Raw genomic sequence first — 13,142 nt, 5'->3', positions numbered from 1 at the left:
GACGGAACCGGACTTTGTTTTCTCGCGCATCCGATTCCCAGCAACGCTCCGCGAAAAGAGCAGAGAGAGAGCCTCAGAGGCAGCTTGCGCATCTTTGTTTTTTTAAATTCCTTTCGGCTTGTACCGCGTCTTGTTTCCCATCGTCGTCAAAATGGCTGCCCTCGCAAAGGCCATCAACGCCAAGATCCGGTCCAACCCGATGATGAGCTATGTGTTCACGACTCGTACGTGCTGAGCCCCTACCTATCCGGTTCTCCAAGGCCCAGGAGAGGAACACGCTTGGAATGCGGCCCTTGAGGAAGCTTGCGTGCAACCAATGTTGCACCACACCATTCTTGCTCGACTCTTTGCCGTCCCCAAGCCATGTCCTCACCGGAGAGCCAGGCGATTGTCGTCAGATGCCTCCGCGACGAGCCAGTAACTGACCGGTACACCGCGACTAGACTTCTGGGGACCCGTCTCCAACTTTGGAATTCCCATTGCCGCCGTCTTGGACACGCAGAAGAGCCCTGACCTGTAAGAAGCGCAACCACCCCCCAAAGCTCCAGGGATGCTTCCCGCCGATACCGGCCCGCCTGCTTACCATCTTATCGTTGTGTAGTATCTCCGGACAGATGACCGCTGCTCTGTGCGTTTACTCTGCGACCTTCATGCGATACGCCCTCGCCGTCCACCCCAAGAACTACCTCCTCTTCGGATGCCACGTCGTCAACGAGGCCGCCCAGCTGACCCAGGGCTACCGCTACCTGTCATGGCACTACTGGGGCGGAAAGCAGAAGGCGGCGCTGGATGCGGGCGTCGAGGCTGGCAAAGAGGCGGCTCCTATCAAATAAATCGACATCGCAAGGGATAGGACTGGTTAAATCGTGCTGAGACGTTGAAACGAGGGACAAAAGGTCACGCGACGGAAGGAGGAGACGAGGGGAAAAGAGACGTGCTATGCGGTCGGTAGGGCTACCGGCCGATGAGAAGCTCATTTAAGGATGCCGCACCTTGAGACTAGGAGTTTTCAGTGCCTTATAGACTCTCTTGCTTGTGTGCTCACGGATTCCAACACATGGGGTCAGATGCCTGTATCTCAGGATAATCTGTGGAGAAGGGGTTTGGGGCCAGAGGTAACTGGAAAAACAGTATGGCGGGCTAATAGAGTCGGATTGGAAGCTTGAATAATGGGCTCTTTGCATAGACGCATAGTCCATCTTGTGCTTCTGAGCAACGGCTCAATCCGGAGCTTGTAACAGCGCGAATCTTCTCACCGGTACCTTGATTGACCTCCGGGTAGGCGAACGATTCGTGTTGGACAATGGTGGACGATCGAATTCCAGGTAGGCGTAGAAGCTATCACCGCTTCAGTTACATGTAGAAGAGAAGGTGTATCATACAGTCCGTCTCCTGACAGACATGTACAGTTAAGGTATCTTATCCTACCCCAATACGACTAGGAAGGAAAGACACCTCGGAGGCTTTGCGTCATGTGGGCCGAATTCCATGGACGTGACGAGAAGGAAGGAAGTGGCTGACTTGGAACCTTGAAAGGTGGGCTTCTGTTTTTCTGGAAAGAAAGATGGAAGACGACGGGATCCAGGAACAGCATACGGACCGAATGTCTTGGTACAAACCAACAGGTCCTGTTACGTGAAGAAAATGCAGATCTAGGCACCTACTAGACAAATTGAAGTTGTACGCTTAAGCTAGAGCCTCGAAGTCGCTGGTGGGCTGCCCGAGGCTATCCTCTTCTAGCCGGAATTGAAAGTTGGCCGAGATGGATGTCGGCAAGACGGGTTTGATGTCATAAGAAAAAGAACTTGACACATGTGTTTTATCGCCAACGATCGCCAACGAGAAGATGAAGCTCGTTGCGAATCCGGAATCATTCTGGGAGATGACGACTGTTTCGTGAACCGATACAGGTGTTGATGCTGAGACATGCCGAACAGGGCATGGACGAACCTCGTGCCCAAGACGAGAAAACACCAATGCGAATTAACACAAAAGAGATGGTTATCCAATTAAGTGACGACGTCAGTTTCAATCAACTCATACAATGCCCTCATTAGCCTGGCTCCTATCTGACTCTAGGCGCCAATCACACATCCGACGTCGGAGAAAGCTCGCCCTTTCTACCACAGCCCGTGTCAGGAAGATGAAGGAAAAAAAGTCTCAAGTCCATCCCAAGATGGCTAAGTCAAAAGAGCCGGCGTAAAGATGCTAAAGATGCAACGTCAAGGCAGAACGAAAATCGCCAAGTCGCTCGATTTAGGCGACGGGGCTTGCTTTCTCGATAGCCAAGACGCGCTAGATCGGCATTGCGATGAACGGGACGTTGAGATAAGGTAGACGTCAAGAGGAGAAGAAAAAAAAAAAAAATCTTCCAGGACTTGGCTTTTTTGACGGGGCTTTGCTGGTGGCTTGTTGATGGACCGTGGCCGGAGGGACGAAAGGGCGTCGCCATCTGGGCCTCTATGGCGTCCAGCTAGATAGCCTAGATAGTGATCGAATCGAAGTGCTGAGTTGTGTGAAGGCTCGGGTTCCCGCGCCGAGGTTTGAACTACCAGGCAGGCTGACAGCTCATTCGCCAGCAAAGGTTGGGGGTCCTTTCAGATCTCGGGCTGCATCTCACGGCCCATCTCACACACGGAGTACATCTGCAAGATATGCCGCCCGCCATGACAGGGAACCACAGTCACCACTCAGATCGGCCTCGACGACTAAAATCGGCTGCTAATGAGGTAACATCATACAAAGCGGTAACGAACGTCCCAATGCTGTGCCAGGGATCGCGGGATTCCCTCGGGCCGGCGATACGGTATCTATTACGTTACGGATGGCTTCCCCCGAGCCGAGAAGGAAGGCATCTTGTTGCGAGGGATTGCTGGGCCACGGATGATGATCATGCAGAGATGCGAAAACTGGTCGGACTTGGACGAAAGGAAGTCGTGTCGACTTTTTCCGAGTCTCATGTAATAATTACCGTGCTTGCCTCCATCAGCCGCGACTATGCGAGCTCTGCTTCCTGAAAATGGGAGCTATCATGTTCTCTGATCCTCGGTAAAGACTTTCGTGGAAAAGGAGGACGCATGCGTGTGAAGAGGGGTTCGTTTTGTCATTGATGGAGAAAACGGCAGAGCCGGGATTGGCGATTATGGAAAAGGCGGCGTGGGCATGAATCTCTGTTGCATAAGGGTACATGAGATGGAGACGCAGGGCGAGAGACGAGATCCAAGAACTCGAAACACGTTACGTATATTGGTGATGTGCAGGGAATTCACAAAGTGGGAGACAGCGGCAGGCACTTCTAGCTCCGGATAGGCTTCATCTCGATGACACTGACGGACGAGTCTCCGCAGTCGCATCTGGGAGGCAAAAACTGAACCAGGACCAGACCCTTCATCTGGCTTTCATCTCCCAGCGGACGGAGCTTGGTGGATACGGCATCTCTCAAGGCGTGGTGCTAGCATCTTGGCTGGCAGGACAAGTGTCTCCGAGAGAAAGGTAACATGGCATGGGCACCGCTAGACCGGCTCAACATTACATGCCGTGTGGGCTCTGGAGGCGTCAACAGGCAAATACTGTACTGTACTAACCGTACTATACAGTAGTACTAGTAGCTGGTGAGGGCATCCCGCTCCTCGGTGGACGAAGCTTAATATAACAGCGCCAAACTTGTAAGAGGCTGCGTTATCCTGGGCCTGCCATTGGCCGGCGTCGAGGCCCCCCGCCTGTTTGAGCTGGGAATCGACGAGACTAGACGGTTGATGCACGGCGGACCATGAGGCTTAGCCCGTAGAGTAGCGGCAGGTGGTTGGAATCCGGTGTGTAATGGGAATGACTCTTGGGTTTTGGAGGCAGGCTGCTTGTGGTTTTGCGTTGAGGCTGGCACTCCGTGTTACCTGATAACATGGTGCGTCATGGCTGTGGGAGAGGCAGAGGAACAGGTTGAGCGAATGGCTCGCAGAAATAGATCAAGATTAATATTGAAAATACAAGTTATACAGTCATCAAACGAGGAATGATGAAACTGAACATTTGAGCGAAAAGAGCCATTTCCAGCCCTCGACTCGCCAAGTCCCCTCTTCCTGCTTGCGGCCAAGCCTTGCTGCCACTGGTCAAACACCAAGCCGGGACGAGCACATCTGCTCTGTCTCACCGATGCATCAGCTGACGAGCAGCCGGCAGAAGCTGAGACAAGATGATCTCTCCCGCTTCCAGATCCAACCGCATCTTGCCTGCGTAGCGTTGCCTGCTGCTGCAACTACCAGGCAAATTCGTGGCGTCTCCAATTTGCTCAACGCCGTATTAGCCGCCTATATTCAGCATTCCTGCAAACCCCTCCTCCAATGGTAGCAAACTCAACCCCTAATGCTATGCGCAGTTGCACCATACCGTATCCTGCTTCATGTCATGTACAAGCACACATCTTGCTAGCACATGCAGGCACTACCACGGGCCACACAGCAAGGACGCATCTGCCCCAGAGCATGTGTCTGCGTGGGCGAGCCCGAGTGGGCGCGCAGTTTTGAACACACCGTCAGTGTCACCGTGGACCTTGAAGGTGTCGAGCGAGTGAGGAGCGCTGCTGTGTCGGGGATCTTGTTTCACGCTTCTCCGGAGAGGCCTAACCTTTGCTTATTCGTATCAATACTGTCATATGCCTAAGGTGCTCCTCTCTGATATTGAGGCTCCCGCTCTCCCCTCGCAGTTGATGCTTGCGCTGTTTGTTGTCCCTTAGTATCCTCAAGGTTCAAGGCTTGATGATACCCGGTACCTGTACGCCCACCCACCGCAGACTGAGCACGGGCCGCGTCGTACACAGTACATCCCATGCCTGATGCTGTCCCTCCTGCCCGCTGCAATCAGCGTCACAAGCGCTGGAAGCTTTGACTTCCGGGCTGCTCGAACCCCACCCCCCACCTTCTGCAGCACCCCGCCAGCCATTCCTGCCCCCTCCAGCAGCCCCGAAACCGTGGGCCGAGCTCCTTGTGCTGGCCTGTCCGGTTGGCACCTCTTAAAAGGCAGCCGATCCGGCCATTTCTCTGCTCGAGCTCTCCCCTCTGTGCTGAGCTGCTCTCCCTTTCCCTCCCTCTCTTGTCTCTCCATATCTCCCTAGATTTTGAGCCAGCATCCCTTATTCCATTTGCTTTTTCGTTTGCTGCAGCCCGACTTGCCCACCATGGCTGGCACTCCGGTTCCTCACCCTCAGCAGACGCTGACCTTCAACGATGTCTTCGAGGACGACGACGTCGATGAGCCCAAGGAGAAGCAGACCATCCACCACATCCGCGCAAACTCCAGCATCATGCAGCTGAAGAAGATCCTGGGTGAGTTCGTGGCCTCAGCGGCGTCTCGCCGGTGCCCATTGGCGCTCTGAGGAGCCGAGACGAGGACGAGACTGTTTACTGACGTGCTGGCCGTTGCGCTGAATAGTTGCCAACCGTGGTGAAATCCGTAAGTCCTGACAACCCCACCATGACTCTTGTCGCGACATGCTCTTGCTAATGCCCCTCGCAGCCATCAGAGTACGTTGATCAACGCAAAACACCCAAGACCGAACCGTTTTCGCTCTGCTGCAGAGCTACGCATTCAAGACCTTGCTAACGCGCTCTTGTCGCATCGCGCAATAGATTTTCAGAACAGTCAGTCTGCCCCTCTCTGGCCGCCGCTGCCGACCTCGCGCAGCCCGGTAGATCCAAGCTTACCCCTCCTCGCAGGCCCACGAACTGTCATTACACACAATCGCCGTCTTCAGGTAAAGAATGCTGTCATTCCGACTGAATAGCGTTTAGCCAGCTCTGCAGGGCGCAAGGCTAACAATTTTTGCCCAGCTATGAGGACCGGCTCTCAATGCATCGCCAGAGTAAGACTGAAGCAATCAATACCCTTATCACATGCACCCCGCTGCAAGACCCAGCACTGACATTCTTTTTTTTTTAAAATCAGAGGCCGACGAAGCCTACGTCATTGGCAAGCGAGGCCAGTACACCCCTGTCGGAGCTTATCTCGCCGGCGACGAGATCATCAAGATTGCTGTTGAGCACGGCGCTCAGCTGGTTCACCCTGGTGAGTTGCATCTTGTCATGTTTCCACATAACTTGCGATTTGAGAGAATTATCGCTAATTCCGCTAGGCTACGGTTTTCTGTCCGAGAACGCCGAATTCGCACGCAATGTTGAAAAGGCCGGCCTGATTGTAAGTCCTCGGCCAGCATCGGAGACCCCAACATGCTAGCATCCCTTGGTCCGGCTAACATTGATGCCCGCCAGTTCGTCGGCCCCACTGCCGATGTCATTGATGCCCTGGGTGACAAGGTCTCGGCTCGCAAGCTTGCCATTGCCGCTGGCGTTCCCGTTGTTCCCGGTACCGAGGGCGCCGTTGAGACTTTCGAGGAGGTCAAGGGCTTTACCGACAAGTATGGCTTCCCCGTCATCATCAAGGCCGCCTACGGTGGTGGCGGCCGTGGCATGCGAGTCGTTCGCGATGCCGACAGCCTCAAGGAGAGCTTCGAGAGAGCCACTTCCGAGGCCAAGACCGCCTTCGGCAACGGCACCGTCTTCGTCGAGCGATTCCTCGACAAGCCCAAGCACATCGAGGTCCAGTTGCTCGGCGACAACCACGGCAACATCGTGCACCTGTACGAGCGTGACTGCTCCGTTCAGCGCCGACACCAGAAGGTGGTCGAGATCGCTCCCGCCAAGGATCTCCCCGCCGAGGTCCGAGATGCCATCCTCAACGATGCCGTCAGACTGGCCAAGTCTGTCAACTACCGCAACGCAGGCACTGCAGAGTTCCTGGTCGACCAGCAGAACCGCTACTACTTCATCGAGATCAACCCCCGTATCCAGGTCGAGCACACCATCACCGAGGAGATTACGGGCATTGATATTGTCGCCGCCCAGATCCAGATCGCTGCTGGCGCGACTCTTGCTCAGCTCGGCCTTACCCAGGATCGCATCTCCACTCGTGGCTTTGCCATCCAGTGCCGTATCACCACTGAGGACCCCGCTGAGAACTTCCGACCAGACACCGGAAAGATTGAGGTCTACCGATCTGCTGGTGGTAACGGCATTCGTCTGGACGGTGGTAACGGCTTTGCTGGTGCCGTCATCACTCCCCACTACGACTCCATGTTGGTCAAGTGCACGGTATGTAGCTCCTTTCGTGACGGCTTTGTCCGGCAAAGGTCATCACTAACAGCAAGTAGGCGCATGGAAGCACATACGAAATCGCTCGCAGAAAGGTCCTCCGCGCCCTTATCGAGTTCCGTATCCGTGGTGTCAAGACCAACATTCCCTTCCTGGCTTCTCTCCTGACGCACCCTACCTTTATCGATGGAAACTGCTGGACAACCTTCATCGACGATACCCCGCAGCTGTTCGACCTTGTCGGCGGCCAGAACCGTGCTCAGAAGCTGCTGGCCTACCTCGCAGACGTTGCCGTCAACGGCAGCTCCATCAAGGGCCAGATCGGTGAGCCCAAGTTCAAGGGCGAGATTGTTCCTCCGGAGATCTTCAACTCCGCTGGCGAGAAGATTGATGTCAGCAAGCCCTGCGAGAAGGGTTGGAGGAAGATCATCCTTGAGCAGGGCCCCAAGGCCTTTGCCAAGGCTGTTCGCGAGTACAAGGGCTGCCTTCTCATGGACACCACCTGGCGAGACGCCCACCAGTCTCTGCTGGCTACCCGAGTCCGAACCATCGATCTTCTCGGCATCGCCAAGGAAACGAGCCACGCCCTCTCCAACCTTTACAGTCTGGAGTGCTGGGGCGGTGCTACCTTTGACGTTGCGCTGAGATTCCTCCACGAGGATTCCTTCGACCGCCTGCGCAAGCTGAGGGCGCTGGTGCCCAACATCCCCTTCCAGATGCTGCTCCGTGGAGCCAACGGCGTGGCCTACTCTTCGCTGCCCGACAATGCTATTGAACATTTCGTCGAGCAGGCCAAGAAGAACGGCGTCGACATCTTCCGAGTCTTTGATGCGCTCAACGACGTTAGCCAGCTCGAGGTTGGCATCAAGGCCGTTCACAAGGCTGGCGGTGTCGTGGAGGGTACCGTCTGCATTTCCGGCGACATGCTCAACCCCCACAAGAAGTACAACCTGCCCTACTACCTGGACCTGGTTGACAAGCTGGTCGGCCTCGACATCCACGTCCTGGGTATCAAGGACATGGCCGGTGTGCTCAAGCCCCATGCGGCTAAGCTCCTGATCGGATCCATCCGCGAGAAGTACCCCGATCTGCCGATCCACGTCCACACCCACGACTCCGCCGGCACGGGTGTTGCCTCCATGGTTGCTTGCGCCCACGCTGGTGCCGATGCTGTCGATGCCGCCACCGACAGTCTGTCTGGCATGACCTCCCAGCCCAGCATCAACGCCATCCTGGCCTCTTTGGAGGGTACCGATCTGGACCCCGGTCTGGACCACAAGCAGGTCCGCGCCCTGGACACGTACTGGCAGCAGCTGCGTCTGCTGTACTCCCCATTCGAGGCCCACCTTGCCGGTCCCGATCCCGAGGTGTACGAGCACGAGATTCCTGGTGGCCAGTTGACCAACATGATGTTCCAGGCCTCGCAGCTTGGTCTCGGATCCCAGTGGCTTGAGACCAAGAAGGCCTACGAACAGGCCAACGACCTGCTTGGCGACATCGTCAAGGTTACCCCCACCTCCAAGGTCGTCGGTGACCTTGCCCAGTTCATGGTGTCCAACAAGCTTTCTCCGGAGGACGTCAAGGCTCGTGCTTCCGAACTCGACTTCCCCGAGTCAGTGCTCGAATTCTTCGAGGGTATGATGGGCCAACCCTACGGTGGCTTCCCCGAGCCTCTCCGCACAAACGCCCTTCGTGGACGACGGAAGCTCGACAAGCGCCCTGGCCTCTACCTCGAGCCTGTCGACTTTGTCAAGGTCAAGCGCGAGATGGGCAAGAAGTTTGGCGCGCCCGTCACCGAGTGCGACATTGCCTCGTACGTCATGTATCCCAAGGTCTTTGAGGACTACAAGAAGATCACCGCCGAGTTTGGCGACCTGTCAGTCCTGCCGACCAGATACTTCCTTTCTCGACCCGAGATTGGTGAGGAGTTTAACGTACAGCTCGAGAAGGGCAAGGTCCTCATCCTGAAGCTCCTTGCCATTGGTCCTCTGAGCGAGCAGACCGGCCTCCGCGAGGTCTTCTTCGAGATGAACGGCGAGGTCCGACAGGTTACCGTCGCCGACAAGAAGGCTGCCGTCGAGAACATCAGCCGCCCCAAGGCCGATCCCGGTGACTCCAGCCAGGTTGGCGCCCCCATGTCCGGTGTCTTGGTTGAGCTTCGCGTTCACGAAGGCTCCGAGGTCAAGAAGGGCGACCCTCTTGCTGTGTTGTCAGCCATGAAGATGGTAAGATTTTCATTACACGTTTCTCTGAGTAAAAAGGATGTTGCTAACAGTCGTGGCAGGAAATGGTTATTTCAGCGCCGCACAGCGGAAAGGTGGCCAGCCTGCAAGTCAAGGAGGGCGACTCCGTCGACGGCTCAGACTTGGTGTGCAGAATCACGAAGGCCTAGATGCTTTGAAGGGTGCACCATGTGAAGGGTTGTTGATTCTGTGGTGCTTGTCAAAGGGCTGTTTGGACTGAGCAAACCAAAAAAAAAGTTCTCCTAAAAAGTGGCACGCGGCGTGTGACGGATTATAGGTTTTTTCAGTACGGTTATACAATAGGATATCAAATACAAAGTATAGTTAAACTAGGTTGCCGGCCAAACATTGTGATAAACAAACCTACACTCCTCTTTCCACCCTCTCCCCACCCCCCTGAAAATCTCATATGTAAGGACAAGTTTCCATGCAGGACTGACAGAACAACAATCGACGGCATTTGTGGTACAAGCAACTGCTTACGGACGGTAGAGGCTATATGGGGATACGACGTGATTTGGTGCCAAAGTGCTCTGCTCCTCCTGCTGTTGAAGGGTAGGAGTGGAAGCTGTTTGATCCTCTGGAAGATGGACCATGAAGTAATAGGGGCGGGGGGGACTGGACAGTTGGTGTCTGGCCGGGCTGGTACGGGGTCACGCGACAGAAGTACGAAAGGGGCAGGATTGCAGGCTGAAGCGGAGGGAGCTTTGGTCGGCGCCAGGGGGGGCAGTCCTGGCGTTGAGGGGACGGGAGTCGAAGGGAGTTCATCTTGTCGGTGGTTAGGGGCAGGTGTCGTTGCTGTAGGCATGATGGGTTCTGCTGAGGAGGTTGGGTAGGGTAGTTGTTTGTGTCTTGGGAGTTGTTGGGGTTGTGTGATGGGAGCGATGGGAGCGATGACGATGGCGATGGGGATGGGGATAAGGGCCCTGTGAAGGCGGATGGATGTGTGGTCGAGGGGCGATGATTCTTCTGTTTGGTGCGGATGAGGGTGTATTCGTAGTGCTAGTTGTGGGCGAAGGAGCGCTTTTTGAAGGATTTCCATGCGCGAGAGAGGCGTTGTATGATTCGGGAGGTTAACGAGCTTCTTTGGCCTTTCGGTTTTGGTCTAGATGGGGTTCGTGGTGTGTAGGGGAAGGAGGAAGGATGTTGGTATGGCGGATTGGGGACGTTGTTTGGGGGTTGTGTGTGGCGGATTTTTTTTTTTTTTTTTTTTTTTTTTTTTTTTTTTTTTTTTTTTGGTGTTGATGGTGTGTGCTCTGGCTGAGGGGGAGGGAAGGGGGTTGAAGGAGGAGGAGGAGGAGGAGTGTCTCGTCTGGGGAGCCATGGTTGTGGTGGGGAGAGGTTTGGGATGGCTTTGGGGTGTGTATGTCTCGGATAAAGGATTTGCGTTTGCGGGATGGTCTGGAGGGGAGGTTGGGGTGGGAGGACGGAGGTGGCATGGGGCCTGTTTGGAGAGAGTTTGCGGGTTCGTTTGTGAGTGTCGTTTGAGATGGGATGAGCTGGTTGGGGAGTTGTCCTGAGGCCTGGAGAGAAGGCGGCGCCTTAGGGGCTTGGAAAGTGTATGGGGAGAGGAAGGGGGGAAGAGGAGGAATTGTAAGGAAGTATAACATGCTTGATCCCCTTTATATGGTGTGAAGGGGGTTAGAATGACGACGATCTGGTGGAGTTTGATGTGGATGATGGGAGATTCAATGCGCAATTGAGATGTTTGTGATGGAATGGATTTGACTGATGTTTCTCATGTGGTAGACTTTCTGCATAAAGAGCCCGATGCTTTGGGATGTGTTTTACTGGCTCTTGTTGTTGTTGTTGAACAGGTGGGTTCTTCAGAAGATGGATGTCAATTGTAAATGAAGATGCCAGTTCACCTCTGCTGTCAGTATTGATTTACGGCCTTGCTTCTTTTCTAAAGACTGTTATACCAAGCAGAAAGAGTCGGAATATACCAAGGTCTTGAGGGAAGAACTCCAGAAGCCTCCTGGATGTAGAAGCAGTGCTTCTTCCGAGTCAAACGATCGTTCGGCTCCGGTCTATGTCAAACATGTTCATCAACACTGCAGTCAAACGAAAGCAGTAAGCTATCAGCCCCCCTTTTTTTTTTCGGTCAATCTAAAAGAGCAGCAATCCCAACTTCACTGGAAGAAACTTCGTGTTCAAAGGCAAACAAGTGCTCGTGTCTTTCGTCACACATACGAGACAAGGGCTCCCCGTTGCGCTGGCACTAAGCTGGGGCTTTCTCACGCTGATGTCAGCATAGAAGAACAGACAACTTGGGTGAATCGCGGATGATTGACAAGATCTAATGCGATGGAAGCAAGTGAATACATAGCCTGTTTATGTAAAGAATCTTCTAGGTGGGAACTGAATGCGGCATGTGGTGCATGCGTCAAAGAGTACATGCAGCATTAATCTGGTGCGTGAGGGGAAAAGCTCCTGACCTGCTTCCATCATGCCCCCTTTGTCGACAGCCGGATAAATGGACACGACGGGAGTACCTGTTCGGTGGCAGGAGTATGGGAGAGGTACGAGCTCCGCGTCGGGCGGCAGTTGTAGCGCCGGATAGATGGGAGGATGCGAAGATTCTGGGAGGCCGGATGAATCGAAAGGAAGAATTGGGCGCGAAAGGAGGAGAGGAAAATAAATCAGGCTTGGGGGCTTGTCAGCGTACCTTGAGCGGTGTCAGCTGAGGTTTGCATTACAACCTGAACCTGTCTGTGATACTGTCCCTCTTTGCTTTGAACGCTGCACATAAGACAGACTTCATACCTTGGATATTCTGTACGGAGTACATACAGGCAGGTGGTTCTAGGGCTCTGAGCGAATCGTTGCGCAGTGATTAGCAAGGCTCCCCTGGAGCTGTTCCCCCGTCTTCTCGGTCGGATTTGCTTGCAACAAATTGATGGCGGGCAGCACAGCAACAGCCGCTGTGTGCATACTGTACCTACTTGTGCCTCAGACAAAGGCGTGTGACGGCTCGTATTTCTTGCCGCACTCGTACTGGCCTGGTTATACTTGAAAAAGCCGTCGACAACTGGCCGGACCTGATAAGCTCCCTGCGGTATGATCCCTTGCGCGTCGGCTAGAGCTGCCGTGCTGCGATGCCACAACCAGTGAAAACAGCTTCAGGCGCAAGCAAGCGGCTGCACAGGTTGTGCCTGTGCAAGGCCGCTGAGCGTAGCCTGGTGACGCAGAGGATACTGCTGCATCTCGATGATGAGAAGTTGAAGTCAAAGTTATCAGCAGCATCTTTGCCTCATCGCCGATTGTTTCGTAATCAAGAAACACCACACGGTCTGATCAATCAGGTGCGGGAGACGCCCACGCGGGATTTGTGGGCCGTGGGAACGCACGGAGCAGCGAGCAGCGAGCAGGGGGTTCCTTAGCGGGCTCTAGCGCCCCAGCGGCCCTGCAACAGGCGCTGGCCCTGCTGTAAAGATGCGGGAAAAGGGCCCCCCCAAGGGAACCTCCATGGAACCCCCGCAGCAGGGAAGGGGACAGTGGATGGAAGAGGTCCACAGTGCCGCCAGGTCGGCTGCAGAGTTTCCACGGCTGCACTGGATTCGGTGGCGAGCTGCCGGATCCCCGCTCCAGGCTTCCTGTTTTCAGCACCTGCTTGTCCTTTGACGACTTTCTTACCTGGTCCCGTCTTTAAACTTTTCGGCCACTTTCTTTCTCGTCCAGCCTCGCTTTTTCTTCCTCCTTCTCCTCCTCCTCCTCTTACTCTCCTCCCCCATCCTGCTTCGGCCCTTGTCCGCTTCTT

General features: G+C 54.8%; 3 protein-coding genes across 3 annotated transcripts; 2 read left to right on the top strand and 1 right to left on the bottom strand.

The window, feature by feature from the left end:
* Window positions 1-151: 151 nt before the first annotated feature.
* Window positions 152-833, top strand: CCMA1212_001754 (Mitochondrial pyruvate carrier 1; the record flags this gene model as incomplete). Its single annotated transcript, XM_073699170.1, has 3 exons — window positions 152-224; window positions 444-516; window positions 602-833. 3 exons carry the CDS (start codon window positions 152-154, stop codon window positions 831-833), a joined length of 378 nt encoding a protein of 125 aa, XP_073562417.1.
* A 4,337-nt stretch (window positions 834-5,170) lies between these two features.
* Window positions 5,171-9,531, top strand: CCMA1212_001753 (Pyruvate carboxylase; the record flags this gene model as incomplete). Its single annotated transcript, XM_073699169.1, has 11 exons — window positions 5,171-5,318; window positions 5,425-5,445; window positions 5,509-5,516; window positions 5,622-5,633; window positions 5,709-5,746; window positions 5,823-5,854; window positions 5,938-6,057; window positions 6,125-6,186; window positions 6,261-7,139; window positions 7,199-9,364; window positions 9,424-9,531. The coding sequence occupies 11 exons, from the start codon at window positions 5,171-5,173 to the stop codon at window positions 9,529-9,531; spliced, it is 3,594 nt and encodes a 1,197-aa protein (XP_073562418.1).
* Window positions 9,532-9,689: 158 nt separating this feature from the next.
* On the bottom strand, window positions 9,690-10,424 carry CCMA1212_001752 (uncharacterized protein; the record flags this gene model as incomplete). The annotated part of the gene is made up of 1 exon (XM_073699168.1): window positions 9,690-10,424. One exon carries the CDS (start codon window positions 10,422-10,424, stop codon window positions 9,690-9,692), a length of 735 nt encoding a protein of 244 aa, XP_073562419.1.
* Between the last annotated feature and the right edge of the window lie 2,718 nt (window positions 10,425-13,142).

The sequence above is a fragment of the Trichoderma ghanense genome (genome assembly GCF_004382785.1).
Source record: "Trichoderma ghanense strain CCMA-1212 chromosome Unknown scaffold_1, whole genome shotgun sequence".
Lineage (NCBI taxonomy): Eukaryota > Fungi > Ascomycota > Sordariomycetes > Hypocreales > Hypocreaceae > Trichoderma > Trichoderma ghanense.
The sequence above is the reverse complement of the archived record's forward strand: the minus strand, read 5'-3'. Positions and strand labels throughout refer to the sequence as shown.